The 26,187-nt window shown below is 38.7% G+C and overlaps 1 protein-coding gene across 1 annotated transcript in view; it reads left to right on the forward strand.

Annotated features, from left to right (window-relative positions):
• The first annotated feature begins 10,086 nt into the window (after nucleotides 1-10,086).
• The window catches only part of ATRNL1 (attractin like 1), a 537,457-nt gene continuing 521,356 nt past the window's right edge, over nucleotides 10,087-26,187 (forward strand). The window contains exon 1 of the mRNA XM_075026472.1: nucleotides 10,087-10,757. Coding sequence (XP_074882573.1) covers nucleotides 10,453-10,757 — 305 coding nt within the window. The 5' untranslated portion in view covers nucleotides 10,087-10,452. The remainder of the gene's footprint in view (nucleotides 10,758-26,187) is intronic.

The following is a 26,187-nucleotide window of genomic DNA, read 5'->3' on the forward strand; positions in this document are numbered from 1 at the left end:
TGCACATGCATATTCGTGTGTGTGCACATGTGTGTACTGACAGGACCGTATCAGGCTAACACAGACACTGATGGGTGATGTAGGTAACAATACAGTGTCCTTTTGTAAGGCATAAACGCTAGCCCTGTTCTTTACATGAGATCTCTGTACTATGCTGCTTTGGTAGAACCATGAATGCTAACAACAGAAAAAATTAAGTTAAAAAATTAAAAAACAGGTTATTTTCTGGGTTGTTTTTTTTTTTTTGTTTTGGTTTTTTTTAAGTAATTCAGATAATGCGAAATGAGAGAGCAATACGTGGATAGGTGAAACGTTGAAGAACATTTATTTAAAATCCAATTTAAAAATAAAGGTAGACTGGTCTGTTAAACAAAACCTTATGAAAGCAAGAGAAACTCCTCTTTCAAATACCATAAACAGTATTTTGGTCTCTAATTATTGTCAAGAGAGTTCTATAAGCTCTGTTTTACTATGCTACATTTTGCTTTAAGAGGTGCACTCTAAAATTCTCCTCATGTAAAAGCGAGGAGTATTTTGTATAATTTCCTTCAGTCTAGAATTGCTTCCAACTGCTCTCACATTAATAAAAAAACCTCTATATTTTTCTAGGGTCAGCATGGAAGATAAATAAAATACCAAATTTGGAAATTATGGAAAAAGAGTGTTCAGGTTGATGTAAACAACAAAGAAAGTGAACAGATAAGGTCAGAATGAAAAATTAAGTGAAAACTTTATAACTTGTCTTACATTCTGGAAGCTTTTCAGTCAGTAATTTATCTAGACAAAGTTTATTACAAATTATTTTTGTCAGTAAATTTAGATATTTGAATTATTTAAAGAGATGGAAAGTGGCTCAGACCAAATTATGATTTTTCCCACTTTGTTTTTTGATAAATGACAAAGCAATATTCCCATAGTCTGGAAAAATGAGGGAATGGGAGTAAATACAGAAGCACTAAATACAGTAAGCTTAACTATATGCTGTGTAAAAAAGTATTGTGAAAATAGGAATGCTCTGCTTCCAAATTTTTTTCAATGAGGTTTTATTAAACCTTCTTATTCTCAGACTGCCTTATAGCCTGAAGCTATTTGTCTTCACAGCATAACAAAACTATGTGTAGTTAGTGGTATAACCTATCCAGAGTGTTACCTTTGAGTATGGGTTCTCAGTCTTGATACTGATGCACAGCTAATAACATTCCTTGGTGATGATGAAGCCACAGATCTGCTCCATGAGATGTAGTTCAAAATCATACTTCATAATCTCGTTCTGAACATCATTTTAATATTTAGTATGACCATGTGCAATTCTGACAGAAGTAAACTGTGATACATGGAATTAATTTCAGCAGGCCAGATGCATGCCTTGTCTTGTAATGACAGTGGACGGTTAAAGTCAACATGGCTGGGAAAGGCACCTGAGAAAATGAAACTCCACCATCTGTCTTTGCTTCAAGCTTGTGAAATTGCTTTTAGAGGACTTAAAGAAGTACAGCATCAGTATGAGATGGAGGATTTGGAGAGGAAAATGGGTCAAAAACGATTGACAAGGCATTGTAATGTGGTATAATCCTTGTGGAAAACAGCAGTCTTCTGATACAAAGCAGTATAGGAGTTACTACTATTTCAAGCACAGATCTGTCCCATTTGCACTGAATATGAATATTATCATGCCACTTGTGACTCATTCTGTGCTTCAGCATTTTTTATTTTATTCTGGCTTGCTTGTGCTATTTCTTTATACTTATCATTATATGCATGTCCTTTTTTTCTATATTTTATGATTTTCTTTTAGATTTTCAGATTGCTAAAGAGTTCTTGATGCAATCATGTTAATTTTTGATGTACTTCTAATCTTTCCTCCATGTCAGGATAATTTGCTGTTGTGCCTTTATCTCTTGCATTCCTTTTTTCCTTATCACTTCTCAGATACTTGCATTTCCCTGAGCTATTTGAAGTCCATTACCCTTATTTTGTTATTCGCAATTTAAAGGAAGAATGGAAGACTTATCATTTTTATGATCTTTTTCACTTGAATTAACTTCCACTTTAAGATTCTCAACCACTTCCTCCTAAAGAATTTGAATTAAATCTAAAATAGCTACTTTCTGTGTAATTTCCTCCACTTCATGAAAGAAAAAAGCAGTCCCTAGCACATTTGAAGAATTGAATAGACAATCTAAGTCCTGCCTTACTGCTTTTTCAAACAGATCCTCAGATAGTTATATTCCCATCTAACCACCAGGTCCTGCCATGCAGGTCTTTCCAGTTTCTGCCCCTTGGATACCTCCAATAGTTGCTATATTGAAAAAGCCTCCTGGTCAGAAAATCTTTGATTTAAACCTGTCATTACGTGCACATTACTCTTTTTCTCTCCCATATTTCAAATGGTACTCAACAAATCTTCCTGTCACTTTTTCCTGGACTTCAGGAGAAGTAAATATGCCCTTCACAAGCCACACCACCTGACTTTTCCTATGTCTGTTCTAGAATATGCTATGCCCTTCCATAACTACATTCCAGTATTGCTGTTAACCCAGTCACACCCCTGCAATGCCGGTTAGGTCACACTAAGGTATTAAGACCATAAAGTCTAGCACGTGTATCTCAGACTGCAGTGTTTGTGGATCTGTATTTCAGATGTTTGTTGGTTCACTTCGCATTCTCCCTTCCTTCTTGCAATTTTTTCCTTTCTCTCCCCTCTCCGCCTTGGCTTTGACAACGCTTATTCTGAACCCATAACCTGAAAAGGGGGGGAGGTAAAGCCTGCAGAATTTTTTTCACTGGCACCTCTTAAAATTAGTTCAAAGCCTTGCTCCTGAAGACCAACTTGCGAGGCTGGTAAGAAGGTTTCCCTCAGCAGTTAATCTTACAGACAGCTATCCTGCACGCCCACCTTCACACCGCCTGTGCAGCCAGACCTCCCCCCTGGCACGGTCAGGGCCCTTATCCCTAGCTGAGGGCACAGATGAGGTCAGCATCTCTACCCGTAGTTTCTTTAGCCTCACTCATATCATACATACCTGCAGTAACACCAGCGCCCAAGTACACAAACAGGAGATGCCACATGTGAAGATGTTTTGTTCTTTTGTGGCACTATCCGTATGTCTAGATATGTGTAAAACTTGTTACTTCAGGGAAATAAGGTAATTCTTAATAATAATTACTTCTACCATTATTTCAATCTGCAGATATGGAAATTAATGTCTTAAGCTAATTAAATAACTGCTTGCGTGCTTGACAAAATATTATATTTATACATGAGCATTATTTCTTCAAATTACTGTAAATACTTTCATTGAATTAATACAATATGCCAGTTTGATTCCTGGCATATAATGCCTGTTTCAACATTAATACTGAGGGAAGATTTAATCTACTCAATTCTTTTTTGACATCTGTATAGTAGACAAGACAGGGATCAATGCACGCATAGCCTATCATTTTTGCCAATTTTATGCAAATCAAAGGGCAAAAAAGAGCATCATTTTATTCCATTATTCCATTATGCCTAGTACAATTACTGTTTCATTAACCTTGTTGCAGCCTATTTGATGCATGTGTTTTTTCCATTTTTTGCAAGTATCGCTTTCCAAAGTTTAATAACACAACTACTCAAGTATTAAATGAGAAAAGAAAGAAGTATTTTTTTTTTAAATACATAAAAGGGAACTAACAGGAAAATTCAGTAGGCTCCAAAAGTAGTAACTGGAAAGGAAAATGCGATTTTAGGAAAAGCAAATTATTTCGGTCCAATATTCAAACAAAATATTGAGAAATTAAGTATAGAGATTACTACAGTAGCCATAGTTAAAAGTTTTTTAAAAGAAGAGTAAGAAATCAACATGAGATTATACTGAAATGGGATCACTAAGACTAGGCAATATCACTCCAAAGGATATGAACGATGACGTAAATATCAAAATACTGATTGTACCGTTGATTTAACAGTTACCCAACATTTTACTTTTTTTTAAAAAAGAGATTACATTTGTCAGCCTGAAAATATCGACTGAGAAGTCATGCTTTAGTAGCCTTAAAAGAAATTGGTATAGGACTTACGAAGCTCTTGGGTAAAGTATAATGTGATGAGGAAAAACCAGTAAGCCACTAATAATAAGTGCAGTCTTCCTAAGTCTTGCAGAGAAAAAATAGTGGATAAGAGACAATTGAAGCTTATGGTTTATTTTGATTTTCAAAATCTTTTAGTAAGGCTTTTTTGCCATCATTCAGCAAACTAGTCTTATCCAGAAAAATGTGGAAACCTCTGTTAAATTCTGAAGGAGGGGTGTAAATCCCAGTAAAGTCAATGGAATTTCATTAGCATCAAATAAATTCTTCAGCATTTTGCTGAAACTTATTAATAAAAAGAACAAATACAGAAATAAAGGCAGCAGATCATTTCCTGATTTAGAAAAGAATGAGAGAAAATAACTCAAAGTAAATGCTTTCTCAGCTAGAAAAAGTCTAACAGCCGCGTCCCTTTGGGATCATTAAGGGTATTGGATAAATTCAGTATACCTACTAATGATGTGTGAGAAAGGTTCAGTTGTGAGATGGAGCTTTGCTGACAGGGAAAAAATGCCCTAGCTTAGTCAAGATTAAGCAGGATTGTGAAAAACTCCAGAAGGAATAGCAGTGAAAATGAAATGCAGCAGAACAGATGCAGAAAAATACTCAGCAGAAGGGATATTTGCAGTGGAAAATGTCAGTGTTTTCCAAATAATTTGTAATATATTGCAGGATGCATCAAGTTTTCAGCATGGCATACAATTACACATCTATTCAGTAGAAAGACATCTAAAAACTTTATTTTAAAGAAATCAAAAGATGATACTAAGAGTCAAGATCAATGTCACCAGATTCATTCAGTCGTAGATGGAAAAGTTATCAGGTGTAGCTTGGCTATTTAATTTTTAGCGTGTGTACAGAAAGTACATAAAAAAACATAATATGATTTTATTTCCTGGTTCAATAGACTTTTATTTGAAAGCAGACAGGTGTTTCAAATAATGACAATGCCATTGTCAGTGCTGATAGAACTTGGCTTTGTCTAGTCTCTCTGTTTTTCTGAAATGTCTTTCCTCTTTAAATGGACCTGAAGCCAACTTGTAATTTATCCTGTTATTCTTGATCCAATGTCCACAATTTTAAAATTAGTGTGTAAAAACATAATTACTTTTTTTCCTGATGAAAAAAATTCCACAAAGGAACAAACATTTCAGTAAAAGTCTGACTCTTTCTTTGTAGAATAGATTTTAAACCTCAGCTTATGCACATGCATAAAAAATATAGAACAGACCCTAAAATTTTTTTCTCCAGATATTGGCTTTTAATAAAATAACATAAACATTCATTTCCCCCTCCATTGTTTTGTAGTTCTTGCTGAGTTTGGTAAGCTTCCTACAGCTTTTACAGTCTTTATTGTATGGCAGTTTGCTCGCCAATACCTGTTGGAGATGATGGTAACAAACATGGCTCAATGCAGTAGCAAAATTCATGCATGGGTGATAAGGTAAGATTTGCTATCAAGGTTTCATTTTAGAAGGGTGCCAGTGAATTTTCTGTGAGTTTTATTTCTTTCTAAATTTAAAAAAAAAAGAGTAGGCGATGGAGGGCTTATATTTTTAATCTTATAAAATTGATGCCTCCCAAGAGTTGACTTACCGGATAAGACAAATATGAACAGAAAATTGTAACATGCATTATTCTGTTAGCACTAGAATCTGCTGAGTAGGGATAAATTCGTTTTACCTCATGGAAGAGACTGATGGTTTTCATAATACTAGAAAGGGTTATATGGAATGGCTCAGGTGAGTCAGTGTCAGTCAGTGAAAAATTAGCATGGAATTTAGGAAAAAAAGCCTTATGTTGTCCTCCATCCAAAGTATTGTGTGCATATTTGGAAAGAAAAGGTAAAGCCTACACTGACATCATACTTGTAAGGTTCAGTAAGAAGCCTGTACACTGCACACCATGAAGCCTGTACACTGCTCTGACGTGTTAAGCTAGAACAGCTCTTGAAACTGCATCAAATCACTGTGCAGCTATTGCCTCTGCTACTGAAATCTACATGCTAGTTTTACCAATATGTCATAAGGCCAACGGAGATCTATATATCCATGCCCAGAAGCAGTGCAGAGCTTGGCCTGTTTTACTTAATGAGTCTGACAACGTCTGTCCCAAGGAGAAGGGAAAGGGCATAGAAAACATTCATTTCTCTTAATACCCTTGCAAAGAGGTCAACCACAAAGGTAATCTTTTTTTCTCCCTCTTCTGTTCAGCTGCTTATATTGTACTTCTCAACAACACTGCAAAAATATATCTGCACTAGATACTGTAAATAGGACTAAGCATCCTTAAGGAAAGATGTTGTCTGCAGCATGGCTTGATTGATATCAGCCTGTAGGAGAGGGCCAGCAGAGCAGGGAGGGGTGGGTATGTGTGTGTGTGGGGTATGGAGGAGAGGATGGATTCTGATATATTCTTGTCCTCAGGGTCTTGCAGAAATTCTGAACAACGGAAGAAGTCTGTGTTTGAGGGCTGTTTCCCTTGATCCACTCCACCCTGCTTCACAACAGCAGCCGTATAGATCTTTAAATATACTTCAAGCTGTTTTGCTGCATGAACACAAATGTATCAGTATTTTTCTCCTTGTATACTAGTGCTTAGGTTTTGATGGTAACAGCTAAGAAGCCTTTATACTTTTTCTTTTTATTTTGCTTTCCTACTAAGCTGGATATATTCTTGGAAGGTTTTGTTCACACAACCTTCTCCATCACCTTCTGCACTAGTCTGTAATCTCATTATCTGTTTTAATTCAGTAACTTAAAACTTTTGATAAGTTATTCAAATGCTTTTAAGTTGTAAATTCTACCCAAGATGCTTTAGTACATTAGTCCTTTAAAAGTGTAAATGATTTCTATGTCAAGAACCCGAAGGATGAAAGGTGTAAAATGTTACACTTCCAAGGAAAGTGGAACTTACAGATATGCGCGTAATGATGAAAGGATTGACAGATCTGACTTCTCTCAGCCAGATCTGTTAACTTCATCTGACACTAAAAAAATCCCATCAAATCAGCACAGAAGAGAACCAATATTGGCATTTGCACATCATTCATTTCCTAGGGTTATGAAATATCTACTGCATTGATGTGACATACAGCAGCCAAAAGGTTTGCATTCCTTCATTTTCATAGTGTGCTACATTTTAGCTAGGAGATGGCTGTCCAATGCTTCTTCCTTGCTGTCCTAAATCTAGAAACCTTTATAGTTGTGTTTAGTTTTTTAGTTATGATTGTTTATGCAGTAAAAGTACTGTCATACTATTCTCTGCACCTCTTATAACCACCCCAGTCCTTTTCTGGTGGCTTATTTGTGTTTTTTCTCCCACTTCACAGAATTACCTAAAAAGCTGTTTAAGCTCGAGCAAGGTAAATTTGTATTTCTCTTTACTTTTTTTATATTTTTTTGCATTAATTACTGAAGAAGAACGTTGGCATTTAATGGACAAATGCACGCTGATCATTGTGCTTTTGAACAGATCTGTTGCCTGGTAAAGGATTGTTGAGATCTTAGCTTTGCTGTGAATGTTAATTTCAAAAATTTGGCTGACTTCTGTAGATCCGAAGCAAAATCTTCCTTCAGTCTGAGAAAAAGATGGTGCTGGCTTTAGAACTTTTTTGGTTGGTATAGAGGAATTGTGAAAGTGGAGGAGGAATGTATCTCCCTGCCATGGTAAGCAAAACTATTGCTTAAAAGTGTTTCTGGATTACAGAGCAGTCTTGAACTGACTTTGTGTCTTGGACTATAATCTCCTATTAACTGCATTTCTGGTCTCATAATGGTATTTAACAGAGGACAGTTGTTCAGCAGCCTTAATCACATGTAATATTGTACAATTAGCAGACTGTTCGACAAAGGCTTCAGCCTCAGCTTTTTTTCACAAAATATAAAGCAGCAACACAATTTCCATTTCCTCTCTTTGCATGAACTCGCCAATTCATTACAAAACACATACAAAGAGATGTCTAATAGCTAAGAAATGTGTCTGATCCAGAACAATGAAATGATCTATCTCAGCTCAGTTAGGAGGACAATGTACAGACTACTGGACTGAGAGCAGCTTGTGGGCCTCCTGACATCCTCTGGAATGAAACTGGACATATGACTTCTCATCTCTGTTTTCCCCACACAATTTCAGGTATTACCTCCGTCAAGACTGTGACCTCCTCAAGGCACAGACTGTTCCTCTGTGATGTTTGTATCGTGCTTAGCTCTGACGTCCTGATCTTGGTTGGGCTCTTACATCACACAAAGTACAAATAGGTACTGCTGGCTGTTGCTGCGCTCCTTACTGTAGTACTGATGTACCTTGATTTTTTTTTGAAATTCAGGTGAGGGTTTAATGGTAAGCCAGGGAAAACAGGCTAAACCAACCCCCAGACAATTCCTCTACACTCCAAGGGTAAGAACTGCAGAATCTGAAGAAGGGTAGATTTGGATCTGATTTCAGACTCTAATACGGGTCACTTTGGATGGTACCAGGAGATTAAATTAAATACCGTTTCTTTATCTTCTTCGAATAGAGACATCATGTCATAAATTCTCAATTTCAGCGTTAGGATAAAGTTTCAGAGGGTTTGATTGCTGTTATTTTCTTCACTGCTTGAAAGCAAGGCTCATTACGTTTTTCTTGTAAAAAACTGTAAGCCGAAAACAGGTTATAGCAAAGCTGAAAAAGACGGGCTGTGTACGGCACACTTTGCAGGAGGAAAAAAAAAGGACAGTTTAAGCAACGATTACTTCTGTACAGCGCTGTTTACAAAGCTAGGAACTTTTGTTACGGCTCATCAGGCTGTCAGCGGCAGGCAACGTCTCGATTTCAACCGTCAAACGGGAAGACGGCGTAAATCCTCGGAAGGTCGGGATCTCACGACAAGCCGTGACCTCTCTTCTAGCACTAACCGTGGCGAGTTCAAAGAAAACCGCCTCCCAACTTTGCAGGACCCGAGGCAAACACCGGCCCGGCTCCCGTGGAGGAGGGATCCCGGACCGACCGCCGCCTCGGCCCGCCGCCTGCTCTCCCCGCCGACCGGCGGCCGAGCCGGGGGTTCCCGCCCGCCCCCTCACTCCTAACGGACGCCCGCGCGCCGAAGCGGGGCGGGGCGGGGCGGGTCGGGTCCGCCCCCGCCCGCTGCCCCCCCCCTCCGCCCCGCCTTCCCTCTCCTCCCCTCCCGCGGGGCCGTGGGGCCTCCGAGGTCTGGGCGGCGGCGCTCCGCCGGCTTTGTGCGGCGGGTGGCCGGTGTGCCCACAGCACGGGGGGAAGGGGAGGGTGGCCGGCCGGGCCCGGTGCCGTTTCATCTCCCTCCGCCCTTTCTTTCTTTCTTTTTTTTTTTTTTTTTTTTAAGAAGCGTGGGCGGGAGAGGTGTCTGTCGAAGCACAGAGCGCAGGTCGCCGTCGCTGCGCGCAGGGGAAGGCAAGGGGCGGGAGGGGCGTGCGAGCTGCCGGTGTGCGGTTACCCCGGCTGCCCCTTCCCCGCTCCGGTCGGCGGGGACGGTGGTCGCCCGCACCGCCGGCCGGGCCGGGCCGGGCCCCCCTCCCCTCCGCTCCCTTCCCTCCCTCGGCCGCTGAGGAGCGGGCGGAGGGACGGATCCAAACGGACCGAGGGGCGGGGGGCGTTAGAGCGAGCAGGCGGCTCTGAGAGGAGATGACAATTAGCCTTTAAAAATGGCTGCTCGGAAGCTGTCAGCCGGGACACGGAGGGGCTGTTAACCCTCCTCCCTCCCCTCTTCCCTGCAGGGCTAATAACGGAGCTCCTCAGCCCTTTGCTCACCGCCGAGCCCCCCCGCCGCCGGTGCGGGATGCCGTAGCGGCTCCGGGGCCCGGCCGCCCTCACTTCCCATCTGACTGACTGACTGACTGGCGAGAGGACGGCGGCAGCGGCGGCCCCCGCCTCCCCGCGCTCCTCCTCGCTGCCGCCTGCGTGTGTGCCGCGGGCAGAGGGACTACAAAGGAGAAGGGGGAGTCGGGGGGCTACATGGTCGAGGGTGGCGTGGGGGTGTGTGTGTGTGCACGCCGGTGGGGGGGCATCTCTGGCGAGGAGAAAACACAAGGTCAAGAGGCAGTTCTCCTCCTCCTCCTCCTCCTCCATGGAAGAAGACGGGAGCGATGAGCCCTGAGGAGGACGACGAAGAGAAGGGGCGGAGGGCTGAGGGCTGCCGGGCTTCCCCGCGGGAGTGACGGGGCGCCGAGGGCTGAGGCGGCCGGAGGAGGCAGCGCTGGGGTCGGGAGGGAGGAGAGGAAGGCGAGGAGGAAGCGGGGGGTTTGAATCTCCCCCGGACGGATTATTTCCCCTCAGGGGAAGCTGCCCCTGCCCGGGGTGCGCGGGCGGCGCTGCCATCGCTGCCCGCCGCCGGCCGCGCCTCGGCCCACGGCCCCCGCGGCGAAGATGGACCCGGGCAGCGCCGTGCGGAGAGCGGGAGCTGCCCCCGCGCCCCTGGGCGCCTGGAGACCTTCCCCCCCCTCCTCCTCCTCCTCCTCCTGCTGCTGCTGCTTCTTCTTCTCCTCGCTCCTGGATGTGAACAGCTGGCTGCTCTTCTACGGCTTCTTGTACCTGGCCCTCTATGCCCAGGTGTCCCAGTCCAAGTCCTGCGACAAAATCTCCTGCTTCTCGGGTCATTGTGTCAACTCCACCTGTGTCTGCGACCAGGGCTGGGTGGGAGACCAGTGCCAACATTGCCAGGGCAGGTTCAAGTAAGTCTCTGCCGATTACCGTTCCCTTTTCCTCCTCCCTAACCCCTTTTCCTGTCGTTTTCACTTGCCTGGTTTTTTTTTTTGCTTGTGTCTGCTATGATTGTGTTCGTGTGCGGTGGAAGTATGTGACAGAAGTTAAGGATGAAGTAGGCGCCTCCACCTTGGGGACCCTGCCTCTAAGAACGCAGGACCCAGTCCTCCGATGGAAAATTGTACCTGCTAACTTACTGCTGAAAATAGGCTGCTCCACTTGATGGGAACTGAGAGACAAGGAGAAATCGGCCTAAAGCTGTGTCGCTGCTGTCCCTCCTGGAAGTGTCATGGAAATGACATGTGCACTTCATGGGGCTGCCCAGGGAGCAAAAATTACTAAGGGATTTGTATGACTTTTTCCTTCTAGAGAGTGAAAGTGTTTTGCTCGTTACAGTCTTCCTCCCTTTCTTTCCAGTGTTTTAGCTAAGTGGGCGTTCAGGATAACATTAAGCGTAACTTAGTGAAATGTACGTACCTCATGACAAGGTTTGCAGGAGAGGAGAGAGTGGTAAATGTAAAACTAACATATTTTTGCAAAGCAGTGGTCACTGAAGCTAGAACTACCTTCTCATTCTTAAAAGTGGATGTGATACTGAGTCATTGATCAGTGAGAAGAAAGCGCATCCTGACACTTGCTTTTCTATCTGTTGTGGAAAAAAAGACTTAATTTATAGGGCTGTCACTTCCCCCCCCGCCCCCTTTGGTATCAGTATAAAGACTGGCTGTGAAGAATACTGTTTGCTGTTATTTCACTATATAACCTTGGACAGGACATCTCATTTCATTCCCTTGTAAAACACCCCTTAAAAGATGGAACTCTATTTATTAGTATATTGACACATACAGCTGGAAAGTGTTCTAATATCTAGCTAATAACAATATATTGGTAAAGCTGTGTCTTACAGAATTCAAATTCTGTCTTTGGAAAGTACTTTCATTGGTAAAAGTATCAATAACTGTCTACTTAAAATTGTGTTTAAATTCAGTTTTCTCTTTGGAGTACTAAAATTAAGCTATATAATCTACATCTCTTAAACATTCAATCTGAGGTCACTCATCACTAAATAAACAAAAAGTAAATCCAGTGACTCGTTAGCTTGGGAAGTTGAGTAGCTGGGGGTCAGACATGTTGGCTGAGGTAATGTACGTGCTGCAGAGGAAGAAACAATTCACCGATAATATCTGGTGGATTATTTAATCAGTGAGATTATAACTGAGTTGTAAAGGTAATATAAAGCAGGTATAATATAAGCACATCTTATCTGCATATGAACTTGGTAATAAGATTTTGAAGTTGGTCATTTGTTGCCTGTGCGTACTGAGGATTTGGGGTTTGTCCTGTGCTGTGGAACAATGGGCTAATTGCTAGGGATTGAGAGTGAGGAGAGGAGGCCCAGGTGAATCTTCTTTGTGTGTGAGGATCTGCAGGAGACAAGCTTGCAGAGCTATTATTTCCTTGCTTTAAAGAGATTACTTGTATCCTTTGTCTTGATGCCACTCACAACAGACCCTAATAGTGCAAGGGCTGAAGCAAATTTTCATTTCTTAAATTTCAAAGCTTGTTGTGAATTAGTATGTTTTCTGAATGATTACTGGAGCCTTTATCCAGTCCTTAACGGGTATTTCCTTGATTATCTGGTAAAACATTTATGTTTCTTTACATTTGTTGTATTTGTCAAGTGAGAAGGCACAGTGGGGTTACGTTTTCACTTCTGGTAGAAAGTTAATAATCCATCCCCACCTAGAGGAAGTTCTGCCTGAGTGTTGAAAGGGCACCTCTTCTGAGCTAAACTAACACAGTGGTTAATTGCTGTGCTGTTAGGAGTTTTGGTGAAAGCAGAACAGATTTCTCATTAACTCCTCTGTATTCTTTCATGCTTAGCTTTAGAAATGACAGTGATGCTTGCATTGTGATTTTTGTCACAGAAGTAAGCTGTTTCTATTATGTTGGAGACCTGTTTTTTACTGAGGACACTTTCATAGTGGTATCTTCGATAGCTCATCATTAATCTTTATTCTTAGAAGCAAAATATACCCTGCAATGAAAATAAGCATTCTAAGATTTAAAGCTTTTCAGGTCCTGTCAGTTGGGGTTGGCATGAAATATGTTAACGTGTCTTACAACGCAAGCAGCAACTCTGAGTGGTTGTATTTTGAATCCTGAAAATTCAGATGGGTGTTGAATGGGTGATGAGTCAAGTCTATGTATTTCCAGCTGAAGAGCTGGAAAAAGAATGTTAATCTGCCTCATGGCCGGGTGATTGAAGACCTTTGTGACTTCTGTGGCAATTGATGGTTTGACTTACCGTGGAACATTTGCATATAGTTTCTGTTTGTCTGTGAAGTGTGAATATCTGCTTTGTACACAAGCTGCCATGGCTGGACTTTTGCAGCAGTGGTACTTTTATTTGACAAGTTACGCTGGATGTATACCACTTTTGCAGCAGTTGCTTCTGTCAGTAAGAATTATTATGAAGAATGTTTCAAAATGACGTGAAGCTTGAAAAGTGTGTTTGGCTATTACAACTGCGTTAACAATTAATTTATGGGTTGTAGATACAATCTATAAAAATGTTAATAGAACCTTGTGTATTATTCTAAACATTTACATTGTTTCAAAGTTTCAGCAGTTTAAAGTGCCTGGTGCGTCTCTGTTATGCAAGATTAAAGTTGAACTTTTAATGACCTAAATTGGACACCTGTAAAACCTGTTTTCTGTCACGAGGTTAATTGAGGAAACAGATTTTTTAAGGGTAGGCCTAAAAGACTTGAAAATAAAAGGGTCTTTATTTTTCTTCTTTATTTGCTCTTCTGGGAATGAGTGGCTTGCATTAGCAAGCCTCAGAAACATTACCGTAAGAGAAATGCTCTACCTAGGGGTAACTTGGGACCATTAATTCTTTGGTGAGAGATGTGTAGTATTTTTGTCTTTGTTTTACTTCTTTTCTAGACTGAGAAGTAAACAACATAGCAGAGAGACATCAAAAATAATTGATCAATCTTAGTAAGCAGGTGTCAAAATTAATTGACAGTACTATGGTAACCTTGCCTTTTCCCTGTAGGAGAATTACTCAGTTAAGTAGACTACTTTGCAAATGTTGCTCTGGGCTGGATGAAACAAGGGTGAAGGGGGGGAAAAAAATGGGCAAAAAGATTCTCTAGCACTATTTTATTACTCTTATTTATCAACTTTTGTATTTACTCCTTGTATTGTGAAGCATGTGGTAACTCATTATATACACGGAAGTGGTGTTATTCTTACTGCATTGCATTTATATCCATGTCAGTCACATTTCAGAATGATCTAGGCCTCATCTCTGCCTGCCAGTAAATTATTTTACTCTGTTCAGGATGGATATCTGAATGCCATTCTGACTTTTTTCCTTCTCTCAAACTTTTTTTTCCCCTTCCCTTCTGCTCTGATAGAATGCAAAAAATAATTTTTTTTCTTTTTTTGGTACCAAAATAAAAAAGGGAAATTTAGTTATAAAAAGAGAGGGGAAAGAAATTCTGTCTGCCTGCCTGTGGGAGACAGGTGAAAGATAAGAAAGCCAAAGGGTGAGCAGGTTCTTTTTTTATAGCAGGGAGCTTCAAACAGCACAGTTCCCAAGACGTAAACAAAACCACAAGCATAAAAGCACAGTGTCCTGTTTTATTCTGATAGATTGATTTATTAAGGAAATGAAGTTTTAATGCTATAACTGTGACTCTTTCTTCCCCTATCCTATACCCTTGAATTTGTTGGTCAGTTACAGTTTTCATGATGATACCAGCTTGGGCAGAAGGGAGAGGGAAAGGCTGCCCAAAGCAGTTGTGTTATGAGACTCCAGGGAATTCAGGGAGGAAAACATTACGAATAGCCCAACTGCAGGAAAAGCTGCAGTCACAGCTTCTACGTATTTAGATGTCAAAGTCAATCAATCTTGAGATGCAGTGCTACAGGAAAACAGGTTTCATTATTTTTGCTACTCACAGAATGACTTCTTAGAAGAAAAAAAGTTTCCTTCAGGTTAGAGCAAAAAGTTACCCCTTTCTCTAGCTCTGGTTTATGCACTGGTGTATGGAAGAGCATTAGAGAAAAAATTGTGCATGAAACTGCTCTTCCTCTTAAGTTTTTGAGTATCTGAATGACTGGAAATATCCAGTCTCCTAAAATGCTGTCTTTAAAAAGGTAGATTGTGTCTTCAGATGATTATGATTGTTTATTTGATAACTTATGAGTCCCAACTGGCATATGTAACAAAGCAGACTATACAGGATAGGTGAGCACCTTTGAGTACCTACACAAGTTAATCTGCTTTGCCTAGTCCTAGATATCTAGTTGTTATGGATAGAGTAAGAGCAAACTGAACAGTTTAATTATTAAACCTTGTCTCCAGATGTTCTTATTGCACTTCTAAATTACCTCCTTCCTGTTCTCCTTAATTTCTAGAGCTCCTATAAAAGATTCTGCATTTTTCAAGGACAAAACAGTTTCCAAGTACAAGAACCTTCACAAGTGAAATGTTAGAAGTGTATCAAATTTCATTATTCCGGGCAAAATCCTTATTTCTATCTAAAACTCTGAATTTTGCTGTCTGCAGAATGACTCATGCAAGGAAAGTGTCCTTAAATTGCAGAATGTAAATGAACAATAATACTGTGTAAGAAATGATCTTTAGGCAAAAAGTTAGTTTTAGCTGCAGCCAGTTGAAGTTCATGCTGCTGTGAAAATGGGTGACTTTACCCTTCACGCTTCTCTTTGATTACATCTTTCCGCTTCTTATGTAAGCATTAATATTCCTGCTGAGAGTTGAAAAGTATCAACAGGAACATATCTCCCCACCTACCAGCCAACTGTTTTTAAGCCAGCTCAGTTTCCTCATGTTACTTCACTTGTGTAAGTCTCTTGCTGACCCAAAGGAGGTAGCAGGAATGAGCAGGTGTAGATGGGAAAAGAAAATTGTCCCTTTAAGAAGTGGTACAGACTTAGTTTGCCTTAACTTTAATGTGAAACAACGTCACCACTAAACTGGTGTGACTTCTATTACAAATCCTGAGTCAGGCTATCAGTTGCAAAACTGCCTTTGTCATCGGCATGGCCTGTATCTGATTCAAGACATATGCATAGTTATTCTTACTGACATCAGTGGAGTTGTGAGATTTTTACACCTGCAAATTGCCTTTTTATAAGTCAACAGGTGATGTTAATATAATTAAACTAGTGGAAATGTCAGTGATTATGACTTTACCCTTATAAAATATGATCTTTATTTAAATTGATTTTAGTGGTGATGCTCTGAAAAATGTTTCTTCCCATGTGAGTTATTCTCTCTGTATTAAAATCTTAAAATACAATGATAGTTGGTACAATAAAGAGATATTGCATTTGTAAGGAATACTTTTTTTATTCAAAGCGTGTTTTGAAATGTGGAAGCATAAGCCATATGACCATACTAAACTCCTCCTACAAGCTAAACAACCTGCATTAAAAAGTGTTTTTTGAAAGAAAAGCAATCTTTTTGAAAACTTTAAAACCTGATTGTTATTAGTGTGGTGGTGTGTTTAATGCTTCCTGTATGGAATCATTTCAGTTGCAAAAGGCCCTTAAGATCACAGAGTTCAACCATTAACTTAAGACTACCAAGTCCACCACTAAACCTTTTGAATATTTTTTTAATGGGGCTTTATAGACAAGACCAGAAATGAACTTTCTGATTACCTGTTCTTACAGTTTGCCTTATGCACGCTGTAGGGTAACTCTGAATTAATTCCTGTTTGAGTTGAATGCATGCTTTAGAAAACCCTCCACATATGTTTGAGAGCACTTCTGCTGACTGAGACCCCATTACAGACTTTCAAAATTCTTCCATTGGTTAGTTTTCTCACTGTTTTCTATAACCAGTAAAAACAAATGCATAATCTGCCTAATCCAGAAAATCTACCCTATCTCATTTTTTGTCTCTTTGAGTTGCCCTGTTTTATCATGTTTTGAGTCAGGCCTTTGTTGCAGAGCCTTCAGTATGTCAGGTCTGTGTTCCCTGTGTAGGTGAAAATATGGTCACCTTTTCCTTACTGAGAATGGAGGAGTGTCCCTTGAGTTGTCTCAACACAAACCAACTTTTTCCATCCTTGACTGCTCTCTTGGTTTTTAGCCTATTTTATGAGCATTCTTGAGCTATGAATGCCAGAACTAGATGCTTGTCTTTTGGTAATGGGTGTATTGGTGAAGTGTAGCAGCAGAGCAATGTCTCCCCTGCTGCTTGGTGTCCTGCCGCGTGCAGCTGCAGAAAATGCTTCTAAGCGTAGCACTGTGCTGGCAGTTCAGTCCATTATTTTATGCCTCACAAGTCTTCTCAAAGTTGCTGCATCCTCAGTACCAAGTGATTGATATGTGGCCATGCTTTTCTCTAACTAGTCTGTGAACTGAACATAGCCTCCCCTATTCAGAGTGATATTTAATTGTGGGGCTACAAAGATGTGCATGTTTGGGATGGGGCTGTGATCTTTTAAAAACATCCCTCTTTTCCCCCAAGCAGTAGATAATTAACAATGTGCAGAGATCCTTCCTCTGTGTGTGAGTCTGAGACCATCTATAGGATTGAATCCAAATGCAAGTTGGGCAAAGGGCTTGTGGATTCTGGAGTCTGGTTTGTCTGCAGACTAAGCAGTTTGTTACTTAAGCAAGTGTGGGAGCAGATGGCTGAGGATGCTGACAGGCCTTCAGACAGCACCAAAGGCTGGTTGCCATTGCTATGGGTGTGTAAAAAGCTCAGTTGCATCAAATGTATGCTTAAGTCTATCCGTAAGTGATACATAAATGCATGTAATGGTTAAAGCATTTAATATTTATTATGATTTAAATTTAATTTGGCAAATAAATAGTCTCACACTGTGTATCTCTTACTTCCTTTAACCAAAAAGAAGGCATGATGATCATATTTTGGAAGGCATTACCATAGTTCATGTCATCTTTTTAAAATGAGTAGTTTTTGAGAGATCAGTCTATCACACTGCACTAGAAATTGATTTAATTGTATCAAAATGTAGGCAGAAAAGGTAGGAGGTAATATGAGGTGCTACAGGAATATCCTTGGGAAATTCTTACACATACTAACTGAAGTGCTGGTGAAAAAACCCTTGCTTTTAAAACACTACTACACTGACAATAAAAAAAATGCATTGGAAAACTCATGCAATAAAAAAATGCATTGGAAAACTCGTGCAATATTGAAGAATAATTACCTGTCAGTGTCCGGGGAATTTATTATTAGCTGTATAGTCTAGTCTTGGCAAACATGCTACAAAATTGATGTAAGGAGGAATAAATGATGATGATACCTGAAAACATGGGCACTCCAGTGGACTGCATTTGTTAACAGTGATAAAGGAACAATAATAAACTATAAGCAAAGTGTATGTTTTCACGTGCGGTGGGTGAGCAGTGGGAATTTTCAGGCTAGTATTATAGGTTGCCCTATATATTCTTAAAAGCCTAATGAGCAGAGGTAAGAGTTGTGTTGATTTCAGAGCTCCTTGTGGAGTAAGACGCTGTTGAGAAATGATGGAACTGAGCTCAACACTGTCTGTTACTTAGTGTTCATTCACAAGGTGGAAGAACTGCATTCAGCTTTGAAGTCTCCTGCAGATAGAAAAGTCTAAAGCTTTTAGACCTCTGAAAAGTAATTTAGCTACCAGCTATATAGAATATTATAGGGTAAACATCTTAAACTCTCTGTTAATGCAACAGCATTTTGTAAAAAACAAATTCACTGTAAAATCTCTCCCAAAATTTAGAGCTTGCATCATTCATCTGGAAGAAATGGATTCCAGGATCTGTTTGAATCAGTATTTTATATTTCTTAGCTAAGGATGGAAATGTGCTACTACCATCGTATGATGGCAAAATATCTAGCTTGTTCATGCTGATGATGTTTAGAAACAAGCTAGCCATAGAATATTTCCAAGTTTTAAGCAGCACATGACCATGAGCCATGATTTGGGTAGGGAATTTTGAAGCCAGGATGTTCTAGGATTACCTGGCAATGGAACAAATACTGAAGTACTTAAAGATTGGATGCAGGCACATAAAATGATACTCAGCGTCTACATTTTCATATGGATTTCTTCCATAATTTATGCACTTCAGTGTCTCATCTGTAAAAAGGAAATAACACTTCCTGTAAGGTTAAAGTCTTGAGGTGACCCATGATTGTAATGATGAGGAACAGCTAATAAGCTAGGTACAATTTTAGGGAATGCAGTTCTTCCTAGAATGTGATAAATACTAGGGCATGAAGTGCTGTTGTCCAAACTGTGCTATAGATCTCAAAGAAATGAGTAAAATTGCTTCCTTATTCAGTCAGATTTACCTAAAACTTGCAAGGAGTCTGTATTATTGCAGAATATTTGAAGAATACATTGTACTTTTATTCAAGAGAATCCTTGGAAGAAACGGTACATTGACTGTCAATGATAAGATTTTATTTCAGAAGGTAAGACCTCCAAAGACCTAACCCCCAACAAACAAAATATTGTAATATGCTGTAGTACTTAACAGATACTTTGAAGAGTTACCGCTGTACTTGTATGAATACAATGTTTTGTATTAGTTATTACATTCCTTTATCAGTATCAAAGAACCATGCATTTCTAATTTGTAGGATGATTACATTATGTTATTACAGAATTGTGAGTCTGGATTCAGAGTCTTTAAATGTAGATTTTTGGTATAGACATGCACTTTTATGCATAGATGTATGTTTGTTCCCATGTTTTTGAGTTTTCAGCTTGTTCCCTGTTTACCTTGAAGGCTAATAACTTGCCTTCAGTGAAAAAGTGGGTCATGTTGAGTATGTCATGTGATTATCGGGATGCTGGAGCTGGGACTGAAGAACGATCAGAAACATCACAAAAGGACCAGATTTTAACTGTGTACGTTACCAGTTGTGGCAGTAAAGCGTGAGCAGCAATGATTTTGGTCAAAATTCTGGGGGAGGAGATGTTTTTAAATACTCTGGTGAGCTTTGCAGAAACTTTCTATACAAGGTGTAAGTAGACCATGAGGCACTGTGGAACAAGAAGATGAATGGGCTTCATTGATTGCTGCCCCCAATCCAAGGACAGAGATAAATTAACCAGAAAAATATCTTGCTAGTCATGCTGCAGTTTAAAATACTTTCCTTTTTGTAATGGATAGCAGTGGTGAATAAAATATGGTAAGCTTAATTTTCTTGATAATGCATCTCAGCTTTCAAAACTCAAGAGAACTTTGATACACTCTGAATTGTATAAAGGAATACTTGATAGTTCCAGCTTTATTAGTAAAACTGAAATGCTGATTAATCCAACTGTAGGATAATTTGCACCTTTAATTGTTCTTTTTTGAATCTAGAGTAAGAGTGTGTGTATGTAAAAGTATGTATTTCTTGCAAAGAAAATCCAAAATAATAAACCAAAACAAACATAAAATATCTCACATTCATGTTTGTGTGTGCAAGCCCAGCTGATGAATCTACTTTGGAGGATACTTGATAATCAAATGTATATGTGGTATATGCAAGATGTACCAAAGCGGTTATGGGGAAGAGGGAAGTGAACTGTGTGTTTCATAGGAAGTATCATAGAGCTGTCGTAATTAAGCTGTGTGCTGCTGTAGTTCTCTTATATCAGCAGATCTGTTTTGTTTGCTTCCTAAGTCAACTGAGGCTTTTCTAAAGGATAACTTAAAACATTGAACAGGAGCTGGAAGATGTTCTTGAAAAATGATAAATACTGGACAAACAAATGGCTGCTTTTGAAAACATACGAATTTGCACTTGCATGCACAGCTGTAATATGTTAAGACAACTGTGTTAGAAAATATTTTTGCAGATGTTTTCTAAAACTTAGTACTGATATAAGTATTAAATCCAGAACATTTGTATTTAAAACTTTAGGTTTTTTTTCCTGGGTATTTTTAATAGTGTAGCACTTTGTAGGAATAATCTGTGAGCATCTATTATGAAATCAAAATGACACATTTTTTCTGGAGTTTTTAATTTCCAAATTGCTTATACTACTTTAGTTTTCATGGGGGACACTCCCCCCATATTCAAGGAAGTACTTACGTCTACACATCTGTATCATACTTTGTATCTGAATATCTTATTTAAGAACTAGGTAGCTAGTTAGTCATCACAGTGGCCTTGAGAAATAGACACTTATTTTTTGAGCTGTTTTACACATAGGAAACCTGAAGTTCTGTGTTTGTCTAAGGTAACATAACAAATAAGTGACTGAATTGAAATGGAAGCTTGGGAGTTTATACAATTTTCTGTGATTCTGTCCCAGTCCTCATTTTAGGAATACTGAATTGTTTTCAAATTGTACATTCATTTTCTGCAAGTATACAATATAGATTGAAGTGCTTTGTTTTCTTAGAGACCTTTACTGTGTAACATAATCAGATATAGGAAAGGATATGAAGTTTATTATTCAGGTATGGATACATAGCTGAGGAGTTTTGTGATGATATTTTAGACCAACTGTTCCAACCACATACTGTACGTCATTCAATGAATATGTGGGGGGACCTCTGTTAATGCAGGTATAAATGCCAATAGAGGTTAGAGGTTGATGAATACTTAGAGAATTGATCTTGAAAGGTGTCCTCCATTCAAATGAGCCAGGACAGCAAAGCTGGACTGAGTTTGTAGTTGGTCTGTCGTCTTGTTTTTAAAGGGGCAGGGGAGACAGGGAACAAGCAAATCACAGCTTAATATATTGAGTTCACAAAAGCTGTTCATTAACAGGAACATTGCTGGACTATTTTATTTTCAGTTTTATATACATCCTTGAAGTGCACCTACTGCTTTTGGGGTTTGTATGCATTCAGAAATCTGTTCTCTAACATAAAACTCTGAGGTGACAGGCAGCTGAATGTAAGCAGAATATTCCTTTAAAGTTAGACTTAGGTTTTCTAATTTAGATTGACTGCATTTAGAAGTAGCAATTGGACTGGAAAGCAGAGCCAGTGTATGTTAGATTCTCTTGGAATGATAGAGGCTTGCAGTGTTGCACTGAAATGGAATTTGAGAACATCTTCCTCTGAAGTTTTCCTTTGCATTGTCTTGATAGTTTTGAGGTCATGCTCAGTAAAGATCTTAAAAAGCCTTACCTACTATTATTAAAAAACCCTGTGGTTAAAGTACTTGCCTACTAAGGACATTCCTTTTGGAGAATCTTATGTGGTTCTTTGACACATCAGCCATTGCTCTTTACAGTCACTATTTTTTTATCATCCTGGTAAATTTGACTTTTTGTTTCCATCTGCTGGTGAAAACCAAAGCAGATGAAGGACATGCTTAATCTTACTCCTTATTTTTAAACACAGCAATTAAGATTTAGTCCATTTTTCTGTGATGATCAAGGAAAGCACTGTGCCATGTGTGATATTCTAGTCTGTGTTGTAACTTTCTAAGCTACAAGTTTCCTTATTGTTTTTATGTGATTCAGTGGGTATGGAGGTAAATTATTGTGCTTCAAGGCTGGGAGAATGACAAAACTAACATATGCTAATTTGGTGAGTATGAGCATAGCTGCACAAGATCTTTAGTAGAAGAAATATTCTTTGTTCTCATAGTTATGGCATTGCAGGCTTAGACTTCAGTGTATCATATCACTTATTCTGGTGCTACTTGAAGGCATACTTTTTTCTGAATAACACAACACTATTTGATGAAACAAATTCTCAGATGTCCTATGGTTTAAAAACCTACAAATTTTTAAGGAGCAGCAACTTTGGGGTTTTTCCTCCCTTTTGAGAACTTTCTTGTTATGTTTTTGAGTCTTTCTCTCTTTCAATTTTTGGCTTTTTTTGGGTGTGTTTTGTTTGTTTGTTTTGTTTTGTTTTTAACAGACCAGAAGTATTTAGGAGGCTTTCTGAGATGATGTAAACCTAAAAGATCACAAGTTATGCAAGCTTATCTTCAGTATGTCATGTATTTATGAAGTATACGTGTTCTGATGATGTAGTTTAAATAAGAGGATGCCTTTTTTTTGTGCTGGTTTCTGTTTTTAAGGACAGCTAATCATCCTTGTTGAATTCTCTGTTCTTTGCTCAGCACATTTCTTATGGTAGGATATACTTGCCTTATAGTTAAGAAGACATTCTAGTCTAAAAGATCTTGTTATTGCTTCTGTAGAAAAGTGGAAACTGGAAAACGCTGTTAAAAATCTGGATGGAAATGTCTGGGAGCCTGTAAACCATGACTCTGAAGGGAATTAAGGAACTGAGGTTAGCAGGTTTGTGTGTAAGGATGTTGCTGTGCAGAAAAAGTTGCATATGCTGATCAATACATACTAACATTACATGTTTCTATTTGTGCATGCCCTCAACAGGGTAAGCTAGTAATACTGTTCAAGGCATCTCTATACTAGATTTCAATGGTAACTGGGGTTACAGGCTGCATAAATCTGGTCTGCTTGCTGTTGTGAATCTTAAGGATTTTTTTCATAAAGGTATGAGTGTTTTGCAGGATATTGTCTGTGCTTAAGAGTATCAGAAGGATCTTTAGGGTTTTTTTCCCATAATGTTGAATTTTACTTAGTCCAGATTCACTTGCGCAGTTCTTTATGATTTTGCGTGCATGTATGCTTTATGACTCCTAAGTTATTTGCTCAGGCAGCAAAGAGAAAATTGCATAGCTGTGTGGATATGTGCGATATCTGCATATCAGAAATACTATATATTTGCTCATCTAATTAATCATGTTGAAGTTTCAGGAGTCAGAAATAGACTTCTTCAGAAAGTAATTTTCAGAAGTTGTGTGGATAATGGACTTAGTTCAGGGGTTCCATGTACTTGCAGAAATATTTGCTTGAGGCAGGATTTGAAAGAAACTCTCTCTAAGGAGGTCACTCTATGCAAAGTAAGGAGTGTTGTAGAAACAGGTGAAATTTGAGCACATCCACAAAATAGGATTTTGGCTTTTAATTGATTCAGGATGGGAAGCATTTCTTGGTTTTGGAGACAGGTTAACTTTTATGAAGGTATACACCATCAGAAAGCATTCATGGACTTAGCGATAGTTGTAGGATAACAATTTAATATAAATATTTAAATTCATAATTTAATTAATATCATTAATATGCAAGAATAAGATTATTAAGAAATAAAATGATATTGAATTTCTATTAAATTAATATTTATGATATAACAAGGAATAATAAGATCGTTCATAATTTTGCACTTGCAATTGGACTACAGGCCTGACTCTCAATTGCTATAGTCTTAAGATGTTGTAATTAATCTCTTTAGGGTTTGTTCTTTAATTTGAAGGTAAACTTCGTGAAACTTGTATAATGGAATGGAGAATCAGATTCTTAAAATAATATATATATGACAGTAATGCATTTTTCATGTATAGGTGCTGAAATGTTTGTTATCCTGCAATTTTTTTATATATATAATGTGTGTGTAGGTACATATGCATCACCTTGTTATGTTGTAGAATATTGAGTTACCTTACCTATAGTGCTTGTCTTCATTTTCTAAATTACAGCAAAACGAAGAAAAAGGAAATTTACCAATAAATGAATGTGATAATGATAGGAAAGAATGACACTGATGACCAGTGTTTGTGATACTTTGTACCAATGTTTTTGAAGTTTGTGTGGCTGGATACAATCAGTCTTTTTTAGAGGGATTTTTAAATGATACAAATAAGAATTAAGTTGGTGAAATAATCTTTTCACCTAATGAACTTTTGGGGCCTGTGTTTATCTTCCTGGTACTTTTAAAATCAAGCTGTTAAGGTGTTGTCGCATGCTAAGAATGCCTGTATTACACAGAGTTCTCATAGGTGTGATTTAATTACATTAGTGTTGTATTCAGAAAGAAAAATAATTATTAACTGTCTGCTTTTAGCTAGGATTGTGGTTCCAAATATTTTCCTTGAGTTAGAGACATCCGAGGGAATGTTATCCTTAAGCATGTTTTATGCATGTGAAGAAAGGGAAATGGTAGCTTCTGTTCAAGTAAAATTCCCTATCCTCTCTTAAAATATTTTTAACTTATCCTTGTCAGAAGCTTCCTTAGAAAAATAAGAACAGTTGCTATTATGAAATCTCTGTGAACTTTATTGTGTTTGGATGCAGAAGAGAAATTAGAATCTTGCCATGGAACAGAATGAGGACTTGAAAAACGAAACAATAACTGGACTATGGCATATGACCATTATTTTGGAGTAGTTGGTTTTTGAATTTATGCTAAAGAGCACAGAAGGAAAAACGTTCAGGATGAATGTTGGTTTTTGATGTAGAGTTATATGCTGAAGGGCAGGAGAAAAAAAATCTTTGAATAAGTGTGGGGTTTTTTTTTTCAACTAGTATGAATATTTGATTCTGTATCTGTTTAAGCCTGTTTCTGTTGCTTCATTGTACTAATGCAACATCTTATTTTATTAATTCTCTTCCTGTTTGCAGTAAAATAGCAGTGTCTGCATTACTCAGTAGTGGTATATGTATTTGTCAGGAATGCCTGAAGTTATCAGTGTCACGGGAGACACTTATTTCTCAGCTAATCTTTTCTTTTGTTGGTACTAGACTTAACTTGATGTTCTAGCAATCAAGCAACAGGCTTTTGTAGGTGTCCAAAAATATTATCGAAGTGCATTTAGTTGTCTGATTTAGTGATGCCAGGACCATATCTGAAGCAGAATTCTGCTGTTTATGTGTCTGATGGACTGAATTTGCAGGATTGTATGAATAGAAAGGCCTTTTTGTATTAGATAACTTAAAAAATGCATCTGACCAACAAGTATCAGCAGTTAAAGCATTAAACCAGAATGTTTTTAATTATATGTAGAGGACTGTTTCTGATTGCAATGTGTGGTAACAGAACATCTTCCAAAGATGTCCAGCTCAAAGACTGAGGAAGGTCTTCGCAAGAGTTCTGTCAGTACTATAATGCCACTTCAGTCAGCCTTTCAAAGTCATAGACTTTTCCTATCTCTGCCTCAGAAGAAGCTACAGTTTCATATTTTATTCTGGACAAAAAGCCTCAGGCAGGGCCTTTCATATGCTAGTTGTATATTGTTCCCATATACAACTGTATTATCCTTAAAGCATCATATAGACCAGGTTGCAATGGCTAACACTCAGTTGTGAATCTGCATTAATTGTCTGGTCTCAGTTATTATTCTTAGAAGAATAACTTTTAGTCTATGTAATGTTCAAGTAATTTACATGTAGAGCTTTATTTGTTTATCTAACACTCCTGTGGATAAATGCTAACTTTCTCAGGAAAAACTGGGAAGCTTGCTTATTTTCAAGTAGTTTTTCCGTATAGCTTTTCCTGTTTGTTTGGCTGGATACACAAAGAAGTGTATCAAACTACTATGAACTGCTAATAGTCAGATTGTATTATAATCAATTT

Source organism: Buteo buteo, chromosome 4, assembly GCF_964188355.1.
Source record: "Buteo buteo chromosome 4, bButBut1.hap1.1, whole genome shotgun sequence".
Taxonomy (NCBI): domain Eukaryota; kingdom Metazoa; phylum Chordata; class Aves; order Accipitriformes; family Accipitridae; genus Buteo; species Buteo buteo.